We start from the raw sequence: 16,748 nt of genomic DNA, 5'->3' as shown, positions 1-16,748 counted from the left end.
TACTGGGGACACAGATTTAAAGTGATTTGTTAAGAAGATTAGAGGAGACATAAGGAAATACTTTTTCACCAGTAAGGTAGTAGGAGTCTGGAAATCAGTACCCAGTTTGGTGGTTAAGTTGAAAATCCTCATCCCTCAACTATTTAAAAGAAACTTGGATCTGCACCTGGAGAGCTGTAAACCTGCAAGACAACTGCTCCTATGATGCTGCTTGACCTGCTGTGTTTATCCAGCTCTACACCTTGTTGGAAAATGGAATTAGAATTGACAGCTAGTTTATTCAGCCAAGGCAGACTGATCAGGCTAAATAGCCTCTATCTGATCTGTAATGTTTCTATGGTTACAGGTAATAAATAACTAATCTTGTTTTATTCACTCATGGGATTTGGGTGTCGCTGGCTGGGTCAGCACTTATTACCCATCCCTAGTTGCAGTTATCCACCATCTTTTCAAGGGGAACTAAGGATGAGCAATAAATGTTGGCCCAGCCAATGATGCCCACTTCTTATAAGTACATCATAAAAACGAAGTAAATTAAAACATAAATGCACCAACTGTGGGAAAAACAAGGGTGCAGTAGAATTAAATTTATAAATATATAACAAAATATCAAAACTAGCAAGTCACCAAGGCTACTCATAGAACAACTTCCAAAGCCACATGTTCTACCATATCGAAGGACAAGGGCAGCAAATATCACCTGCAAGTTCCCCTCCAAGCCACACATCATCCTGACTCGGAATATAACCCCCTACCTTGCGTGTTAATGGGTCACAAATATGGAATTCATTTCCTAGTAGCCTCCACCTAAATTGCTATATGTCTCAAGGACTTGACCTCTGAAATTATGGAGGTACAGGGACAGCATGACTCAGGATGACAATGAAGACTGCATCACACTGACCACCTTTACCTCATCATCAGCAGTGATGAGGGGCTGAACAGGCTGCTGGCAAGAGTCACCATAGCCAAGGTTAATGACCTGCCGTAGTGTCTTCTGAGGTAGTTTGAGATGGGCCACAATGATATTGTGAGGCTAGCGTTTTTCAATGCTGACGACTGTGGTTGGAGGCTGGAGTCAGTCATTGTGCAGGGACTGTTCCCTGAGATGTTGAGGAACGATGCCAACATGAATACTAGCAAGCTGCAACTGCGAGGTATCCACTCAAACACCCAAGTTGAGAATTGACACCTTTTAGTTTCTCACTGGTACCTGGGCAAATCACAAACTGCATAGAAATGAGGCAAGATTACCTAATAGTGAGATGCTAGTGCATGCAGATAGGGTCCTCATTCATTTACTAGTGAGGTTCTCATCTAGTTATTAATAATTTAAGGGGAAAATCAATATTTTTTCTTGCCATTGAAAATCTCATTTTTCAATTTTGCCTCATTTTCCCAAATTTCTCACCATTTCCCATGCTGCTTGAGGACTGGGAAAATTCTGTTGGTCAAAGCAGAATGCTCCTTGCTCTAGAAAACAGTCTAATTTATAGCTCCATGATGTTATGATACAGAGATTCATAGGATCATAACATTATTAAGTAATAGAGTCTTAGCAGTTTAGAAGAAGGGTATTCAGCTCACTGAGTCCAGACTGTCTCTCTGGAAAGCAATCTAATCAATCCCATACCTCAGCTATAGCCTCTTAGCCCTTTAAGGTTATTTTCCTCATGTTCTGATCCAATTTATTTCAAAGCCATATCCCCAGATGCCCCTGAAATGTTCACATTATATATGCAGAAAGTTCTGCACATGCACACTTATTGACAGTAAAAAATAAAATGGCAGCACCAAAATAAGCACAGCCAATATAAGCAAACAGGACTGAATGACACTGCTGGCACTCTTGACAGGGGTACTCCACAGCCCTGTTTTGCACATAAATAGGGAGATCATTTTAGTGGTATAGCAGGCATTCTCTTATTTTAAAATCACTCATTATTGCTGCTTCTATTACCCTCCTAGGAAGTGAGCACCAAATATTGGCACTTCTATATCTATTACATAAAATCTTCAATCTGTGTCTCCTAGTCTATGTACATTCAACTAATGCTACTGTATCTAAATCTTTCATAATCTTGTAGACTGTTATCAAATCCTCCCCAACTTCCTTTCAAGGAGAATAAATTTAGCTTCTCTAACCTAACTTTGTAACTAAAATCACCCATTCCTGAAACCATTCTGGAACTGCCTCTGCATCCTCACAATGAACCTCACTTCCTTCCTCAAGAGAGACAACCAGAAAAGAATGCAATATTCTAGTTATGGCTGCAGTACAGCTTTATATCAGTTCAGCACAACTTTCCTGGTCTTTTACTGAATAGCTCCATTTATGAAATCCACCATCTTAATGCTTGAATAGATTACTTAGCTACTGCAAATATGATGGGCTGAATGGCCTTTTTCTGCACGATACCTTTTCTATGGTTCTAGGTGAAAAATAAATAGCCAAAAACATAAGTGATAATGTAAATGCAGCAATCTTTGGACAATTTCAGGACTGCACCCATCCAGCCCTGTGTCTCTTCCATCATTCCCAAACTACAGGACTCAAGTCACTCCAGCAATGCTACCTACACTCCCACAGGCAAGATAACACCAAGACAAGGGGGTACTCAATGAATGGCAGGACGCTAGAAATGTGGAGGAATAAAGGGAATTTTGGGTACTTAGCCACATATCCCTGAATGTGGCAGGAGAGGTTAATAGAGTACTTAAGAAGGCATACGGAACACTTGTCTTTATCAGTCTTAGCATAGATTATATCAGGGAGTTTATAGAGTCATAGAGTTATACAGCACAGAAGCAGATCCTTCATTCCAACTCGTCCATGCCGACAGGGTATCCTAAATTGATCTAGTCCCATTTGGCCCATATCCCTCTAAACTCTTCCTATTCGTGAACCCATCCAGATGCCTTTTAAATGTTGTAATTGTACCTGTCTCCATCATTTCCTTTGGCAGCTCATTCCATAAATGCACCACTCTCCAAAACGTTGCCCCTTAGGCCTTTTTTTAAATCTTCCCCTCTCTCACTGTAAACCTATGCCCTCTGGTTTTGGATTCTCCTACCCTCAGCAAAAGACCTTGGCTATTCACCCTATCCATGTCCCTCATGATTTCATAAACCTCTATAAAGTCACCCCTCAGCCTCCGTCACTCCAGGGGAAAAATGGCCCAGCCTATTCAACCTCTCCCTATAGCTCAAACCCTCCAATCCGGCAACATCCTTGAAAATCTTTTCTGAACCCTTTCAAGTTTAACAACATCCTTCCCTTACCAAAGAGACCAAAACTGAACACAGTATTCTAAAGGTGGCCTCACCAATATCCTGTACATGATACCCCAAATCCTATACTTAATTCACTGACTAATAAAGGCAAGCATACCAAATGGCTTCTTCACTACCCTGTCTCCCTGCGACTCCACTTTCAAGGAACTATGCACCTGCAGTCCTACGTCTCTTTGTTCAACAGCACTCCCCAGGACCGTACCATTAAGTGTATAAGTCCTTCCCTGGTTTGCTTTACCAAAATATAATACATCACATTTATCTAAATTAAACTCCATCTGCCACTCCTCAGTCCATCGGCCCATCTGATAAATGTCCCATTGGACTCTGAGATAATCTTCTTTGCTGTCCACTACACAACTAATTTTGGTGTCATTTGCAAACTTAGTAACCATAATCCTATACTCACATTCAAATCAATTATACAAATGACGATTTTTGCAGCACACCACTGGTCAGTGGCCTCCAGTCCAAAAACCAACCCACTGCCACCACCCTCTGTCTCCTAGTTTCAAGCCAATGTTGGAGCTGTACAAAACTTTGATTCATCCACAGCAGGATTACTTGTGCAGTTCTGTTGACTCATTACGGGATGGATGTGGTTGCTGTGCAGGGGATGCAGAGGGGATTCACCAGGATGTTGCCTTGGATTGAACATTTTAGCTATGAAGAGAAACTGAATAGGCTTCATGTTTTTATTGGAGCAGAGAAGGCTGAGTGGGGACCTACTTGGAGTTATTGTCCATATGGTACAGTGTGATGTGCTAGTATAAACAATGAATAATGACAATTAATCTGTTCACTGTAAAAGAGAGCCTGTCTTCATCTAAAATCCACTCGTGCACACCTTTCAGCAAAATCAATTATAATCATTAGGAGTAGGAATTTTTTTCTAATTTTCTTCACCCCAGGCCAACATTCTGCAGCCAAAAATAGCACCTTCACTACAAAGTAATGAAAAGTGCTCAAAGTGATTTCAAACTGCAAAGATTTGGTGCATATTTGATTTATATACCACAGTCACAAAGCCCAATTTTGGTCTGACATGTTCAGGATATGTTTTCTTAGTGCAATTATTAGCCATTAAAGCAATAAATGGACAATGCAGCAGTCACAAATTTAGGAAATACATGTATTGTGATATTCATGAGACTGGGGTTACTACCAGTTGCAAGTGGGCAGTCCGTTTTTCCAGTCGGGTAACTAACAATCACTGATTTGTAAACCAGACAACAATGGTTAATTCACTCAATTTATACTCTCAGCACGTATAGGGACTGCAAATCAAAAGACCGGGTGTAGAGGTCAGCACATTTGGTTTTCCAGGAACTAATTTTAGTCTACTCTGATTAAGTAAGGGTGTAAACCAGCTGGGTAGAGTCATTCAAATTACCTTCAGCTACCCTTGTATTTTGTACAGCAGAAAGTGATTTACTTCATCCATAATGTGGAGCTGGAGGACCACCTCCATGCTGTGTTATCTCAGACTCCAGCATCGGCAGTTCTTACTATCTCTGAGTGAGTTACTTCATCCATAGCTTTGTGTCTTAGGATGAAGTGATTTCAATTACTGATTGTAAATGTTTCCAATTAATTTTCTTATTAATGCAAATAAAATACTTCATGCTGGAATTCGTTTATATGCTATTTTAAGTACATTGCCTGGCAGTTTGGACTTCAATCTTGTGTACAAAACTTGGATAAATCAAGAAACTTTTTTTAATGTGTCACTGTAAAATATATTTAATGCCAACTCAAAGTACAAACCCTTCCTACTCTATGCCTAGTCTTGGATTTCGTAAAGGGTTACAATAAATTTAATCAATAGTCCTTATTCCCTTTGCTGCTGATCTCAACTTTTAAACTCTTTTTCATGGTGAGATTAATTAGCCATCTACAATGAGTAGTCTTCACTGCCTTTAGAGAGAGGTGGCAGGGGTAGAGTATTTTACCTCGCTTTCTGTTGTGATTGTAATGAGATCAGCCAGATGGACCTCATTAAATATGAGTTCCCTGATTGGGGCTGTTAATCTGGCCCAATCAGGGAGCCCTGGTTGACAGATAAGAACAGGAGTGTCAAACACCCTGGCCACTCTAAGAGCTGGCTCTGAGGGAGCTGGATCAGTGTCAAGGATTCTCCACTTACAAATAAAGGGTAACTTGATGCAGGATACTGGCCTCTTTGATGTTATTTCAGCTTCTGATTCCTTTTTGATTTAGCTCCCTCCCTTTTTCCCTTCCTCTCCCTCATCTTTTGTGGTCTGCTTTGTCCTTAATGGGCTTTGCATGTAAATTAATCAATTAAAAAACATGGGTGTTTAACTGGTATTCCTTAATAAATGAAAAAATACCACAGGTGATTTGGTGATGGAAAAATGCCATTCAGTTATGTGTTAGAGCACTTTGGATATAAAAGTCAACAGTCTTCACTCAAATAAGTGTCCATTCAATCTCATATGGTGTTTCTATCATCACAAATCATTTTACTTCATAACAGTAGTGATTGCACATCAAAAGTATCTGATTAGATTTGAAGTACTTGGGATCTCCTGAAGACATAATAAGGTGCACTAAAATTTCAAGTTTGTGGATGAATAACACCAACAATGAAATCTCTGCATAGCTAAGCACTGCAGCTACCAGAAAAATGTTTGAATAGAAATATTCAATGGTCTTGTTATGTTTTCTTCACTTTTATTGCATCCAGTATTTAGCATTCTTTGAATTTAATTATCGATTGGAGGCTATAATGGAAAAAGCCTATATCTATAGGTAAGCAACCATTTAAATGACAAATCAATGTACATTTTTGTGAAGGTCTTTAGTAATAAAATGCCATGGTAATTGAATCAACATTAAGAAATGCAATAGATTTTGGTTTTAAATATGCAATTGAAATTTGTCCCTCTTTTAAATCGAATTAAATTGATGATTTATTTTTGCTGTGAAACTGGAAGATTGCTGACAGTAGCATTTACTTGGTATAGCTTTAACTTTAAGATTATATCTCATCCTTTGTTTTCCCCAACAGAGGAACTCATTTCACCCACTCTTGCTGCGCTCTTTATGATGTCACTTCCAGAAACTTTCAGGGCAACACTTCTGCCAACATCCTTTGGAATATGTCCAACAAAAGTTGGCAATCCCTATTACTTTAATACAAATTTCATCGTGGTTCAATATTCTGCTGCCATAGTGTGATACATACTACTGCGTATCCCTGGGTATTGGGTGTCTACCCATATAGGTTATACCTCGCTAATCGGGCACGCTCTGGTCTGGCAATCTTTGTGCTTTGGCACCTGCAGTGCAGTTTCCCAAAGAACCCTCAGTGCTTCCAGTTTCTGGCATCCCAGAATGTTTCAGATTTTCCAAAGAAGACCCATTTTACAGTGAAGCATGGAAGATTTCCAGGCATTTAACTGCTGTAAAGGTGGTTTGAGGGACAGAAAACATGGTTCCCCTCATTTAATTGTTGTCATTCCCAGCATGTAAGAACATAAGAACTAAGAACAGCAGGAGGCAATTTAGCTCCTTCAAGCCTGCTTTGCCATTTACTTCAATCATAGCTGATCTCATCCTGGGTCTCAACATCATTTTTCTGCCCATTCCCCACAATCTTTCAACTTATTACTAATTAATAATCTGTCTATGTCCTCCTTAAAATGTACCAACATGCATGACACTCATGACCCTTTGAGAGAAGAAATTCACCCTCATCTCTATTTTAAATCTTCCATCCTTGAGTTAAAACTATAACCTCTCATTATAGAGCACTCCATATTAGAAAATGGCCTGTCTACATCTACTTTGTCACTCCTCTTCAGAATCTTACATACTTCAACTGGATCTCTTCTCATTCTTCTAAACTTTAGCAAATAAAGGCCAGAACAGCTCAATCTCTCGTCATAAAACAAGCCTTTCATCTTTGGAATTAATCTAGTGGACATTCTCTGAACTGCTTCCAATGCAAATACATCCCTTATCAAGTAAGGGGTCCAAAATTATACGCCATACTCTTGATTTAAGGGCTGAAAAGGGATTTCAAACAGAGGAAGGCAAGAGATTCCAGAAAACACATTTCAAAGAGCAGGCAGCAAATAAAAAATTCCAGTATTTAATACCTGTCACAGTTCTTGGCATTTCACTATTTATGAGCTTGAAACAGCAACAAAGAGAGCAGCAAAGCATAATCAAGGCCTTATCAACACAGCAGTAGAATTATTGAAGATGTTAGAATTAGGCTCATCACTATAAGCACTATGTGAGGCTTACAATGTTGGATCATCCACTGTGTATGATTTAAAGACCCAAAAGGATCAAATCCTTTAGCTTTTATCTGAGTGGAAGTAAGAAAGTTATGACAATTCATAAGACCTTAAAGGAAGAAGTATTTAGTAATTTAAATAATGAACTCATGGCTTTGTCAGAATGCTGGAATGAGCATTTCTGGTGAGATGTTAATTGCCCAAGCAAAAATATTCATTTAGGTAATAAGTTGTCCTTCTCTAAGCATTAAGTAGCAGATCAGAACAATGCAAAAGTCTTTCCTAATAGTAAATAATGGATCAAGTGGTCTCTCCTGATGGTTGTCAGTATTCTCTATTGTGACAATGCTGTGGCTTTAAGAGGTTATTTTGTACTTTTTTTATTGGAAGAAAGGGTAAGGCAGAGGTACCAACCAGTCTACTAGAGCCACAAGAGTAAACAGCTTGCAGGGTCTTGTGTTTTATTTTAATAGCCTTAATGGGTGTGGCCAACTCTCATAGATCAAGATTTTTTGAGTTTTGGTATGTCAGTAGCATCAGAAGCTGTTGGGATCACAACAAAGTTGGGTGCTTCAGTAAATGTCACCTGGCTACTACTCTCTCTGAATTTCCTCTTGGTTGTTTTTCCTCCTGGTTTGGAGGACTGCATGTGAGAGTCAGTTTCTGAATTTGCCATTTTGCCAAAACATGTGTTTATGGGATGTTACTATATTGAAATAATTAATTAGTAATACTTACTGTATCTATTGTTTAGTTAAGTTTTCCAATAGAGTAAGTTATTCTAAATTCTTCTCTCTGTGATTGTATTTTAACTACAGTGTCTAAATAAATTGTATTTTGCTTAACATCAAATAGTTTGACCAATTGAATTACATCTGGCACACAGCACGTTATATGTGCTTTTAAAAAGAAGAAAAAGTTAGGGTCTAGGCTACCTTCTTAAAATATTTTGAAGGGGTCTGGTTTGGCTCAAAACACTACCAACACAGAGACAGGTGATTCTATCCATTGATAATATTGACTAATACATCACAATTCTCTTCAATACTGTGTGGAATATTCTGATTACAATTAGTGACAAACCTAGTATTCTTCACCAATACAGGATAATGAATTCCAGTACCTAGGGAACATAAAATTTACCTCTACAGGGTTATCAGAAATTTGCTAAGGCATCATAATACCATTATGAAGGTGGAGGAAAACAGAAAATTATAACAATATGCAAATAATTAACTAAATTAGTAGAAAGGTAGGTTCATTGTATAATCAAATGGCATTGGAAACTGACATATAAGAAAGCACTTTACGATTCTGTTATAAATGTGAATTTTTATCTACTTATCTTAACTTTATGGCATGACATGATTATCATTTTGGTTTCCATTTCCTGATCAAAGGCAGCCAAATAGAGAAACAGTTTGGCTGTCAGGCCAGTGGCCCAAGGAGCATGAATAATGTTTGGAGGGAAAGATTGTGGAGTCGTCAGTGGGGGAGGAGGACCTGGGGTGCTCACAGGCCAAGGAGAAGATGCAAGTTGGCAGGAGGGAGGATATCTAGGGAAGTGATCATGGGGTAGTGAGTGCCAGCCAAAAATCAAGGTCTCTAGAGGACATTGGAGGAGACAAGTTTATAGGGTGAAAGATTTGATTGCAGAGGATTGATTGGGTGAGGGTGTGTGAATGAAACACTCCTGCTCCTTCTGGTTCACAAGCAATGAGAGAAAAGCAATCTTCATGCCCCTTCAGTTGCTCAGTTTCTCAGACTGACCAGTTCTATAGCTGAAAAACAGATGTTGGGTGAGGTTTTATCTCACTTACACGGAGTTAAAATTGAGCCCAAACTTTGAAGCAGACAGCCTAATTACAATATGTAAATAAAAGATACTCCTTCTGAGAGCATGTTGGCTACCCATCCCTTCGATAAAAGTGATGGAAGTGAATGGATTTAATAATGGCTTGAGTTCAGATTTGAAATTTTTAATGCTTTAGACTAAACACCCAAACCCACGCATTTTAGGCTTTAAGTTTAGTCCAAATGTGGGCTATAATATTTATTCTTTATCATGCACAGTTCTCAGTGTCTGGTGCAGTTGCTTCACACTGCTGCCTCAGTCATTATTTTACAATCTACAGCTACTTCGTTGCAAAGTGAGTGATTCACTAACTAGCTAACTAACATTTTCATTTCATTCTGCTTACAGAGTTGCACGAACAACAGGATACCTGCTTTACCTCCTGCATGTAAATGCTTGTATTTATTACTGGGCATCGGTGTATGAAGGTATTAGCAGCACTAAATGGGTCTACAATGGCAAAGGAAATAGGTAACCGTTTTATCATTTTGAGTTTGCTGCAAATTAGAAAAGTAGAACATCATAAGGGTGTGCTTTAAAATTCAAATGTATTAGTGGTCAATATTTGAGATAACAAGGTGTAGAGCTGGATGAACACAGCAGGCCAAGCAGCATCAGAGGAGCAGGAAAGCTGACGTTTCGGGCCTAGACCCTCCTTCAGAAATGGGGGAGGGGAAGGGGGATCTGAAATAAATAGGGAGAGAGGGGGAGGTGGATAGAAGATGGATACAGGAGAAGATAGGTGGAGAGGAGACAGACCGGTCAAAGAGGCGGGGATGGAGCCAGTAAAGGTGAGTGTAGGTGGGAAGGTAGGGAGGAGATAGGTCAGTCCAGGGAGGACAGACAGGTCAAGGGGGCGGGATGAGGTTAGTAGGTAGGAGATGGGGGTGGGGCTTGAGGTGGGAGGAGGGGATAGGTGGGACGAAGGACAGGTTAGGGAGGCGGGGATGAGCTGAGCTGGTTTTGGGATGCAGTCGGGGGAGGGGAGATTTTGAAGCTTGTGAAGTCCACATTGATACCATTGGGCTGCAGGGCTCCCAAGCGGAATATGAGGTGCTGTTCCTGCAACCTTCAGGTAGCATCGTTGTGGCACTGCAGGAGGCCCAGGATGGACATGTCATCTGTGGAACGGGAGGAGGAGTTGAAATGGTTCGCGACTGGGAGGTGCAGTTGTTTAGTGCGAACCGAGCGTAGGTGTTCTGCAAAGTGGTCCCCAAACCTCCGCTTGGTTTCCCCGATGTAGAGGAGGCCACAACGGGAACAGCAGATGCAGTATACCACATTAGCAGATGTGCAGGTGAACATCTGCTTGATGTGGAAAGTCTTCTTGGGGCCTGAGATGGGGGTGAGGGGGGAGGTGTAGGGGCAGGTGTAGCACTTCCTGTGGTTGCAGGGAAAAGTGCCAGGTGAGGTGGGGCTGGAGGGGAGTGTGGAGCAGACAAGGGAGTCACGGAGAGAGTGGTCCCTCCAGAAAGCAGATAAGGGTGGGGAGGGAAAAATGTCCTTGGTGGTGGGGTCGGATTGCAGATGGTGGAAGTGTCGGAGGATGATGCGTTGGATCTGGAGGTTGGTGGGGTGGTACGTGAGGACGAGGGGGATTCTGTTTTGGTTGTTATTGCGGGGAGGGGATGTGAGGGATGAGTTGTGGGAAATGCGGGAGACACGGTCATGGGTGTTCTTGACCACTGAGGAGGGGGAAGTTGCGGTCCTTGAAAAACGAGGACATCTGAAATGTACGGGAGTGGAATGCCTCATCCTGGGAGCAGATGCGGCGGAGGCGAAGGATTTGGGAATAGGGGATGGCATTTTTGCAGGAAGGTGGGTAGGAGGAGGTGTATTCTAGGTAGCTGTGGGAGTCGGTGGGCTTGAAATGGATATCGGTTTCTAGGTGGTTGCAGGAGATAGAGACAGAGAGATCCAGGAAGGAGACAGAGGTATTAGAGATGGTCCAGGTGAACTTAAGGTTGGGGTGGAAGGTGTTGGTGAAGTGGATGAACTGTTCGAGCTCCTCGTGGGAGCACGAGGCAGCGCCGATACTGTCATCAATGTAATGGAGGAAGAGGTGGGGTTTAGGGCCAGTGTAGGTGCGGAAGAGGAATTGTTCAGAGTAACCTACGAAGAGGCAGGCATAGCTTGGGCCCATGCGGGTACCCATGGCCACCCCCTCTGTCTGTAGGAGGTGGGAGGAATTGAAAGAGAAGTTTTTGAGGGTGAGGACGAGTTTGGCTAAGCAGATGAGGGTGTCAGTGGAGGGGGACTGGTCGGGCCTGCGGGACAGGAAGAAGTGGAGGGCCTTTAGGCCATCTGTATGGGGAATGCAGATGTATAGGGACTGGACGTCCATGGTAAAGATGAGGTGTTGGGGACCGGGGAATTGGAAGTTCTGGAGGAAGTGGAGGGCGTGGGTGGTGTCACGAACGTAGGTAGGGAGTTCCTGGACCAAGGGGGAGAAAATGGAGTCCAGATAGGTGGAGATAAGTTCGGTGGGGCAGGAGCAGGTGGAGACAATGGGTCGAACAGGGCAGTCAGGTTTGTGGATTTTGAGAAGGAGATAGAAGCGGGCAGTGCGGGGTTGGGGAACGATGAGGTTGGAGGCTGTGGGTGGGAGGTCACCTGAAGTGATGAGGTTTTGGATGGTTTGGGAGATGATGGTTTGGTGGTCGGGAGTGGGGTCATGATCAAGGGGGCAGTAGGAGGAGGTGTTGGAGATTGGTGTCTGGCCTCGGCGATGTAGAGGTCAGTGCGCCATACTACAACTGTGCCTCCCTTGTCCGCGGGTTTTATGGTGAGGTTGGGACTGACCTATCTCCTCCCTACCTCCCCACCTACACTCACCTTTACTGGCTCCATCCCCGCCTCTTTGACCGGTCTGTCTCCTCTCCACCTATCTTCTCCTGTATCCATCTTCTATCTGCCTCCCCCCTCTCCCTATTTATTTCAGATCCCCCTTCCCCTCCCCCATTTCTGAAGAAGGGTCTAGGCCCGAAATGTCAGCCTTCCTGCTCCTCTGATGCTGCTTGGCCTGCTGTGTTCATCCAGCTCTATACCTTGTTATCTCAGATTCTCCTGCATCTGCAGTTCCTACTATCTCTGAAACAGTGGTCAATATTTGCTGCCTTTCTCTCTATGTGCTGTTCCTTGTTTCTCTTGCTCTTGGTGATCCTGGAAATATTTCCCAGGAGGTAGAGAAAGATAGTCGAGAGCAAACCATGACAAACAATGATATCGAAGTCCATTGTTCAAGTAAAATTTATAGTATTCTTTTGGCTATATTACATTACTTCACTGAGCTCAAAACTATCATTTCTGAATACAACAATAATTTTTTAACACCAAAAACTTTACTGTTTCAGTTCTGCAGTTAAAGTCTAGATTGCCAACATTATGTTAATACTCCATGTTAAACAAAAGTCTGGACAATTTTAAGCAATTATCTGATTTTGTGGATCAATAAAATAGTTATCCAGTTTTGGGATCCAGATGATCCCCGTGTCAGTGCTGTTTTTACGGTTTCCATTCATTAGATTGCCCCACAATCACACTGAAAGATTCATCGGTGGAATGTAGAAATGCAAGTCAGTAATTTATTTAAATAATTACTAACAGGATCAAGTACAAATTATTTATTATTTATATTTAAAATCTACCTGTCAATGGCTTTTATTTTCAATTAAGTTCTGATTGTTTTACTTCCGTGTTTTGAATTGTTTCTTCTCTTTGACCCTGCAGAGTACCCAAAGCTTATTAAGAACAGTGCTTATGTATTTTCCTTATATTTTAAATTGGAGCTTTGACAATAAATGATTTTTAAGTATTGACATCCGTATAGATTTATACCTAAAGTTGAAATTTTTTTTTTTTACTTTTTCAGCTATTTATTTTCTTGCCCCATAGGTAAATTTTTTAAGTACGTCCGCTGTTCCCTTTATGCCCAGAACTCCTTCCTGAGGCTTGCTGAGATTCCAAATGAATTTCAGCAAATATTTTAGATGTGCAATTATATTTTTAGGTTTTCTTTTACTTGATCAGGTGTACTTAATAATTTTAGCACTTTATTCAAATTACAGAATATTTTTTCTTTAAACCGCTTGCTATTTGATGGAAAAAAGATCCTTTTGGACCCGATTTTCATCTGTTGTTTTTGTTCTTAGTTCTTTATAAGTTTGCAGATCTCCATTTAAGTTTCAACCAACTCAGCTAAAAATCAGCAACTAATGGCACAGTTGGCAAAATGCCTTCATTCCAAAACTGGAGGCAGGGGAAATATGTAGAGAAAGAAGTGTATTCTCTTGGTGCCCATTCTAGAGGTGCTACTGCAAGCTTGCACCAAGGCCTGCACAGTTGACAGTGCGTCCTACACAAAACAGCAATGTGTTACAACACATTTGGGGTGGTATTGATGGCACTGCTGCCTGAAAGCGCCAGGGATCTGTGGTCAACTCCAGCCTCAGGCGACTGACTGCACATTCTCCCGGTGTCTGCGTGGGTTTCATCTGGTGTTCCAGTTTCTTCCTACAGTCCAAAGATGTGTAGGTCAAGTGGGTTGCCCATGCTAAATTTCCCATAGTGTGCAGGGCTGTGAAGACTAGGTAGATTAACCATGGGAAGTGCAGGGTTCCAAGGATAGGACAGGAGGGTGCGTCTGGGTGGGATGGTCTTTGGAGGGTCGGTGTGGACTCGATGGGCCAAATGGCCTGCTTCCACACTATTGGGATTTTGTGAACATCTCATTAACATTTCACAAAATAATTACTATAGGAATGTACTGATTCCTGTTATGCAATCAAGTGGATACTGCCCAAACAGCACAGTGAATGTCTATAGAGTTGATCTAGTTTTTTTTAGTTGTGTATTCTTTTTGCTCAATGGAAGGGAGGAAGGCTATTTGTTTTTAGTGCCAATCTTTAATTATTCTGACATGGCAGCCTTTCTTTTGGACTTCTACAGTTCTTTAATGAGGCTACTTCTGCACTATTAATTTGTATCTTATTCCAAGGTAAATAATTAAATGCTTATAATGCACTTTGAACATTTGGCAGATGAGAAAAGCATGATATAAAAGCATAGTCTGTTTTTTTTCTAATCCTTCCTGTTTCTATACATACTGCTGTTGTAACCAATAATTTCATTCCAAAATTTTCCCCCAATTTAAGTGAAGTTTCAACTACTGAAAATATTTGTGTTCTCCAGGTACCTGAGATGTTACTATTGGGCAATCCGCTCTTTGATCACTATTGGTGGTATTTCCGAACCAGTCACTCTCTTTGAAATAATCTTTCAGGGGTGCAATTATTTCATAGGTGTCTTTGTTTTCTCCAGCTTACTTGGTCAGGTAAATGGATATACCTCAAAATGAATCACTGTTCACTATAGTGTATTCATTGTATCACTTATCAATTGTGGTTCAAGATAAAGAATAAAAACGAAGACTAAAGGAAAGATTTGAAGCTGATATCCCTTAGTCAAATACCATGAAGAAACTTGTTTTCAAAACTTTATTACACTACATGAGAAAACTTTGTTTCAGTAGTTTGACATGAAGTGGAATTGTTCTCTAACAAACTATTTTTCCTTTAAACTTACATAATCGCATAGGATTGTATCTCATAACAAAACCACAATGAACTTCTCAATGTTGAATTGATATAGTCAACAAAATTAAATGACCATTTTTAGTAGGAAGGGGCATCTCACCCAAATAAAGTGAGTAGAAGTCTCAGCTATTTAACGGAGAAAGGGCAGAGGGGAAATGGGATGACGACAGCTTCTTCTGTTTTCTTTTATATAATCTATGACGCATTTTCTGAAATGGTGTTGAAATGGAGCCAACGATAACTTTCGAAAAGAAAGTGAATATATAAACAAAACAAAAACATTTGCAAGGAGGCAGAGAAAGAACAGGGCTGTGGGACTAATGTTAAAGAGCTGGTATGTGCAGAATGGGCCAATTGACCTCCTCTGGTGCTGTATGACTCTCAGTGCAAAGACCTCACAATAGGTAAAGTGGTAAGACAGGACCCCATAGTATTGGACGTACTATGTTAGCATGAATAGAGAATTGGCTAATGGGCAGGAAACAGTGAGTTGAGATAAGGGATTCGTTTTTAGGCTGGCAACCTGTAACCAGTGGGGTTCCACAGCGATCAGTGCTGGGACTGCAACTGTTAACAATGTAAATCAATGAGTTGGGGGAAGAAAGCAAATGTGCTGCAGCCAAATTTGCAAACAACACAAAAATAAATGGAAAGGGAAATTGCAAGGGGGATACAACTGGTTAATAGAGAGATATTGATAGGTTAAGTAAATGGCCAATAAGTTGGCAAATGGAGTATAATCTGCAAAAATGTGAAGTCTTTCATTTTGGAAGGGAGCACAAAAGAACAGAATATTATTTAAATGGAGAAAAACTGCAGAAAGCTGCAACAGAAAGGTGCTTGGGGGGTCTAGTACATGAAGCATAGAAAGCTAGCAAACTGGTGCAGCAGATAGTCAGGAAGGCTAATGGAATGTTGGCCTTTAGATCAAGAGGGTTGGAGCATAACGGTAGGGGCGTCTTACTGCAACTGTGTAAGGTGCTGGTTGAGATCACATCTGGAGTAAGGTCGGCAGTTTGGTCCCTTTATTTAAGGAAAGATATTTCATTGTAGGCAGTTCAGACAGGGTTGTCTGAGATGATGCCTTTTTTGGAGGGATTGTCTTATGAGCAAAGGTTAAACAGGTTTGGACTCTACTCATTGCAGTTTAGAAGAATGAGAAACATTGAAACATGTAGGATTCTTTAGGGGCTTGATAGGATAAATGCTGAGAGGACATTTCACCTCCTAGGAAAGTCTAGAACCAGAGGGCACAGTCTCAGAATAAAGGAATGCCAATTCAGACTGAGATGAGAAGAACTTTCTTCACTCAGAGGGTTGAGAGGCTTTGGAATTTCTTGCTGCAGAGAGCTGTGGGGGAAGAGTCCTTGTGTATATCTAAGGCTGAGATAGATAATTTTTTGATCAGTAGGGAAATCTAGGGTCATGGAAAAGGGCAGGAAAATGGACATGAAGAATGTTGGATCAGCCATGATCCTTTCAAATGATGGAGAAAGTTCTAGGGGTCAAATAGTTTATTCCTGTTCCTGTTTCTTGTTATCTTATGACCATATGGTCTTTTATGGTCTTTAGTTTTTTTCCTAGCTTTGACACTTTTGCCACATTCCATCTAAACCCAAATTCATGTTAAAATTCAGCCCTTCAATATAATCGACTATAAAGTAAACTTGTTGGATTCGCCAGACTTGCAAAGTTCAACTACACTTTTTGAAAGCGAACCATCTTGTTTGATGTACA

The 16,748-nt window shown here is 41.0% G+C and overlaps 1 protein-coding gene across 1 annotated transcript in view; it reads left to right on the top strand.

The window, feature by feature from the left end:
- The window catches only part of LOC109911180 (cyclic nucleotide-gated cation channel beta-3-like), a 95,415-nt gene that overhangs the window by 38,952 nt on the left and 39,715 nt on the right, over positions 1-16,748 (top strand). The window contains exons 7-9 of the mRNA XM_048596143.1: positions 6,002-6,066; positions 9,766-9,888; positions 14,608-14,749. Of these exons, the coding sequence (XP_048452100.1) occupies positions 6,002-6,066; positions 9,766-9,888; positions 14,608-14,749 (330 nt within the window). The remainder of the gene's footprint in view (positions 1-6,001; positions 6,067-9,765; positions 9,889-14,607; positions 14,750-16,748) is intronic.

The sequence above is a fragment of the Rhincodon typus genome, chromosome 4, assembly GCF_021869965.1.
Source record: "Rhincodon typus isolate 14 chromosome 4, sRhiTyp1.1, whole genome shotgun sequence".
Taxonomy (NCBI): domain Eukaryota; kingdom Metazoa; phylum Chordata; class Chondrichthyes; order Orectolobiformes; family Rhincodontidae; genus Rhincodon; species Rhincodon typus.
The sequence above is the reverse complement of the archived record's forward strand: the minus strand, read 5'-3'. Positions and strand labels throughout refer to the sequence as shown.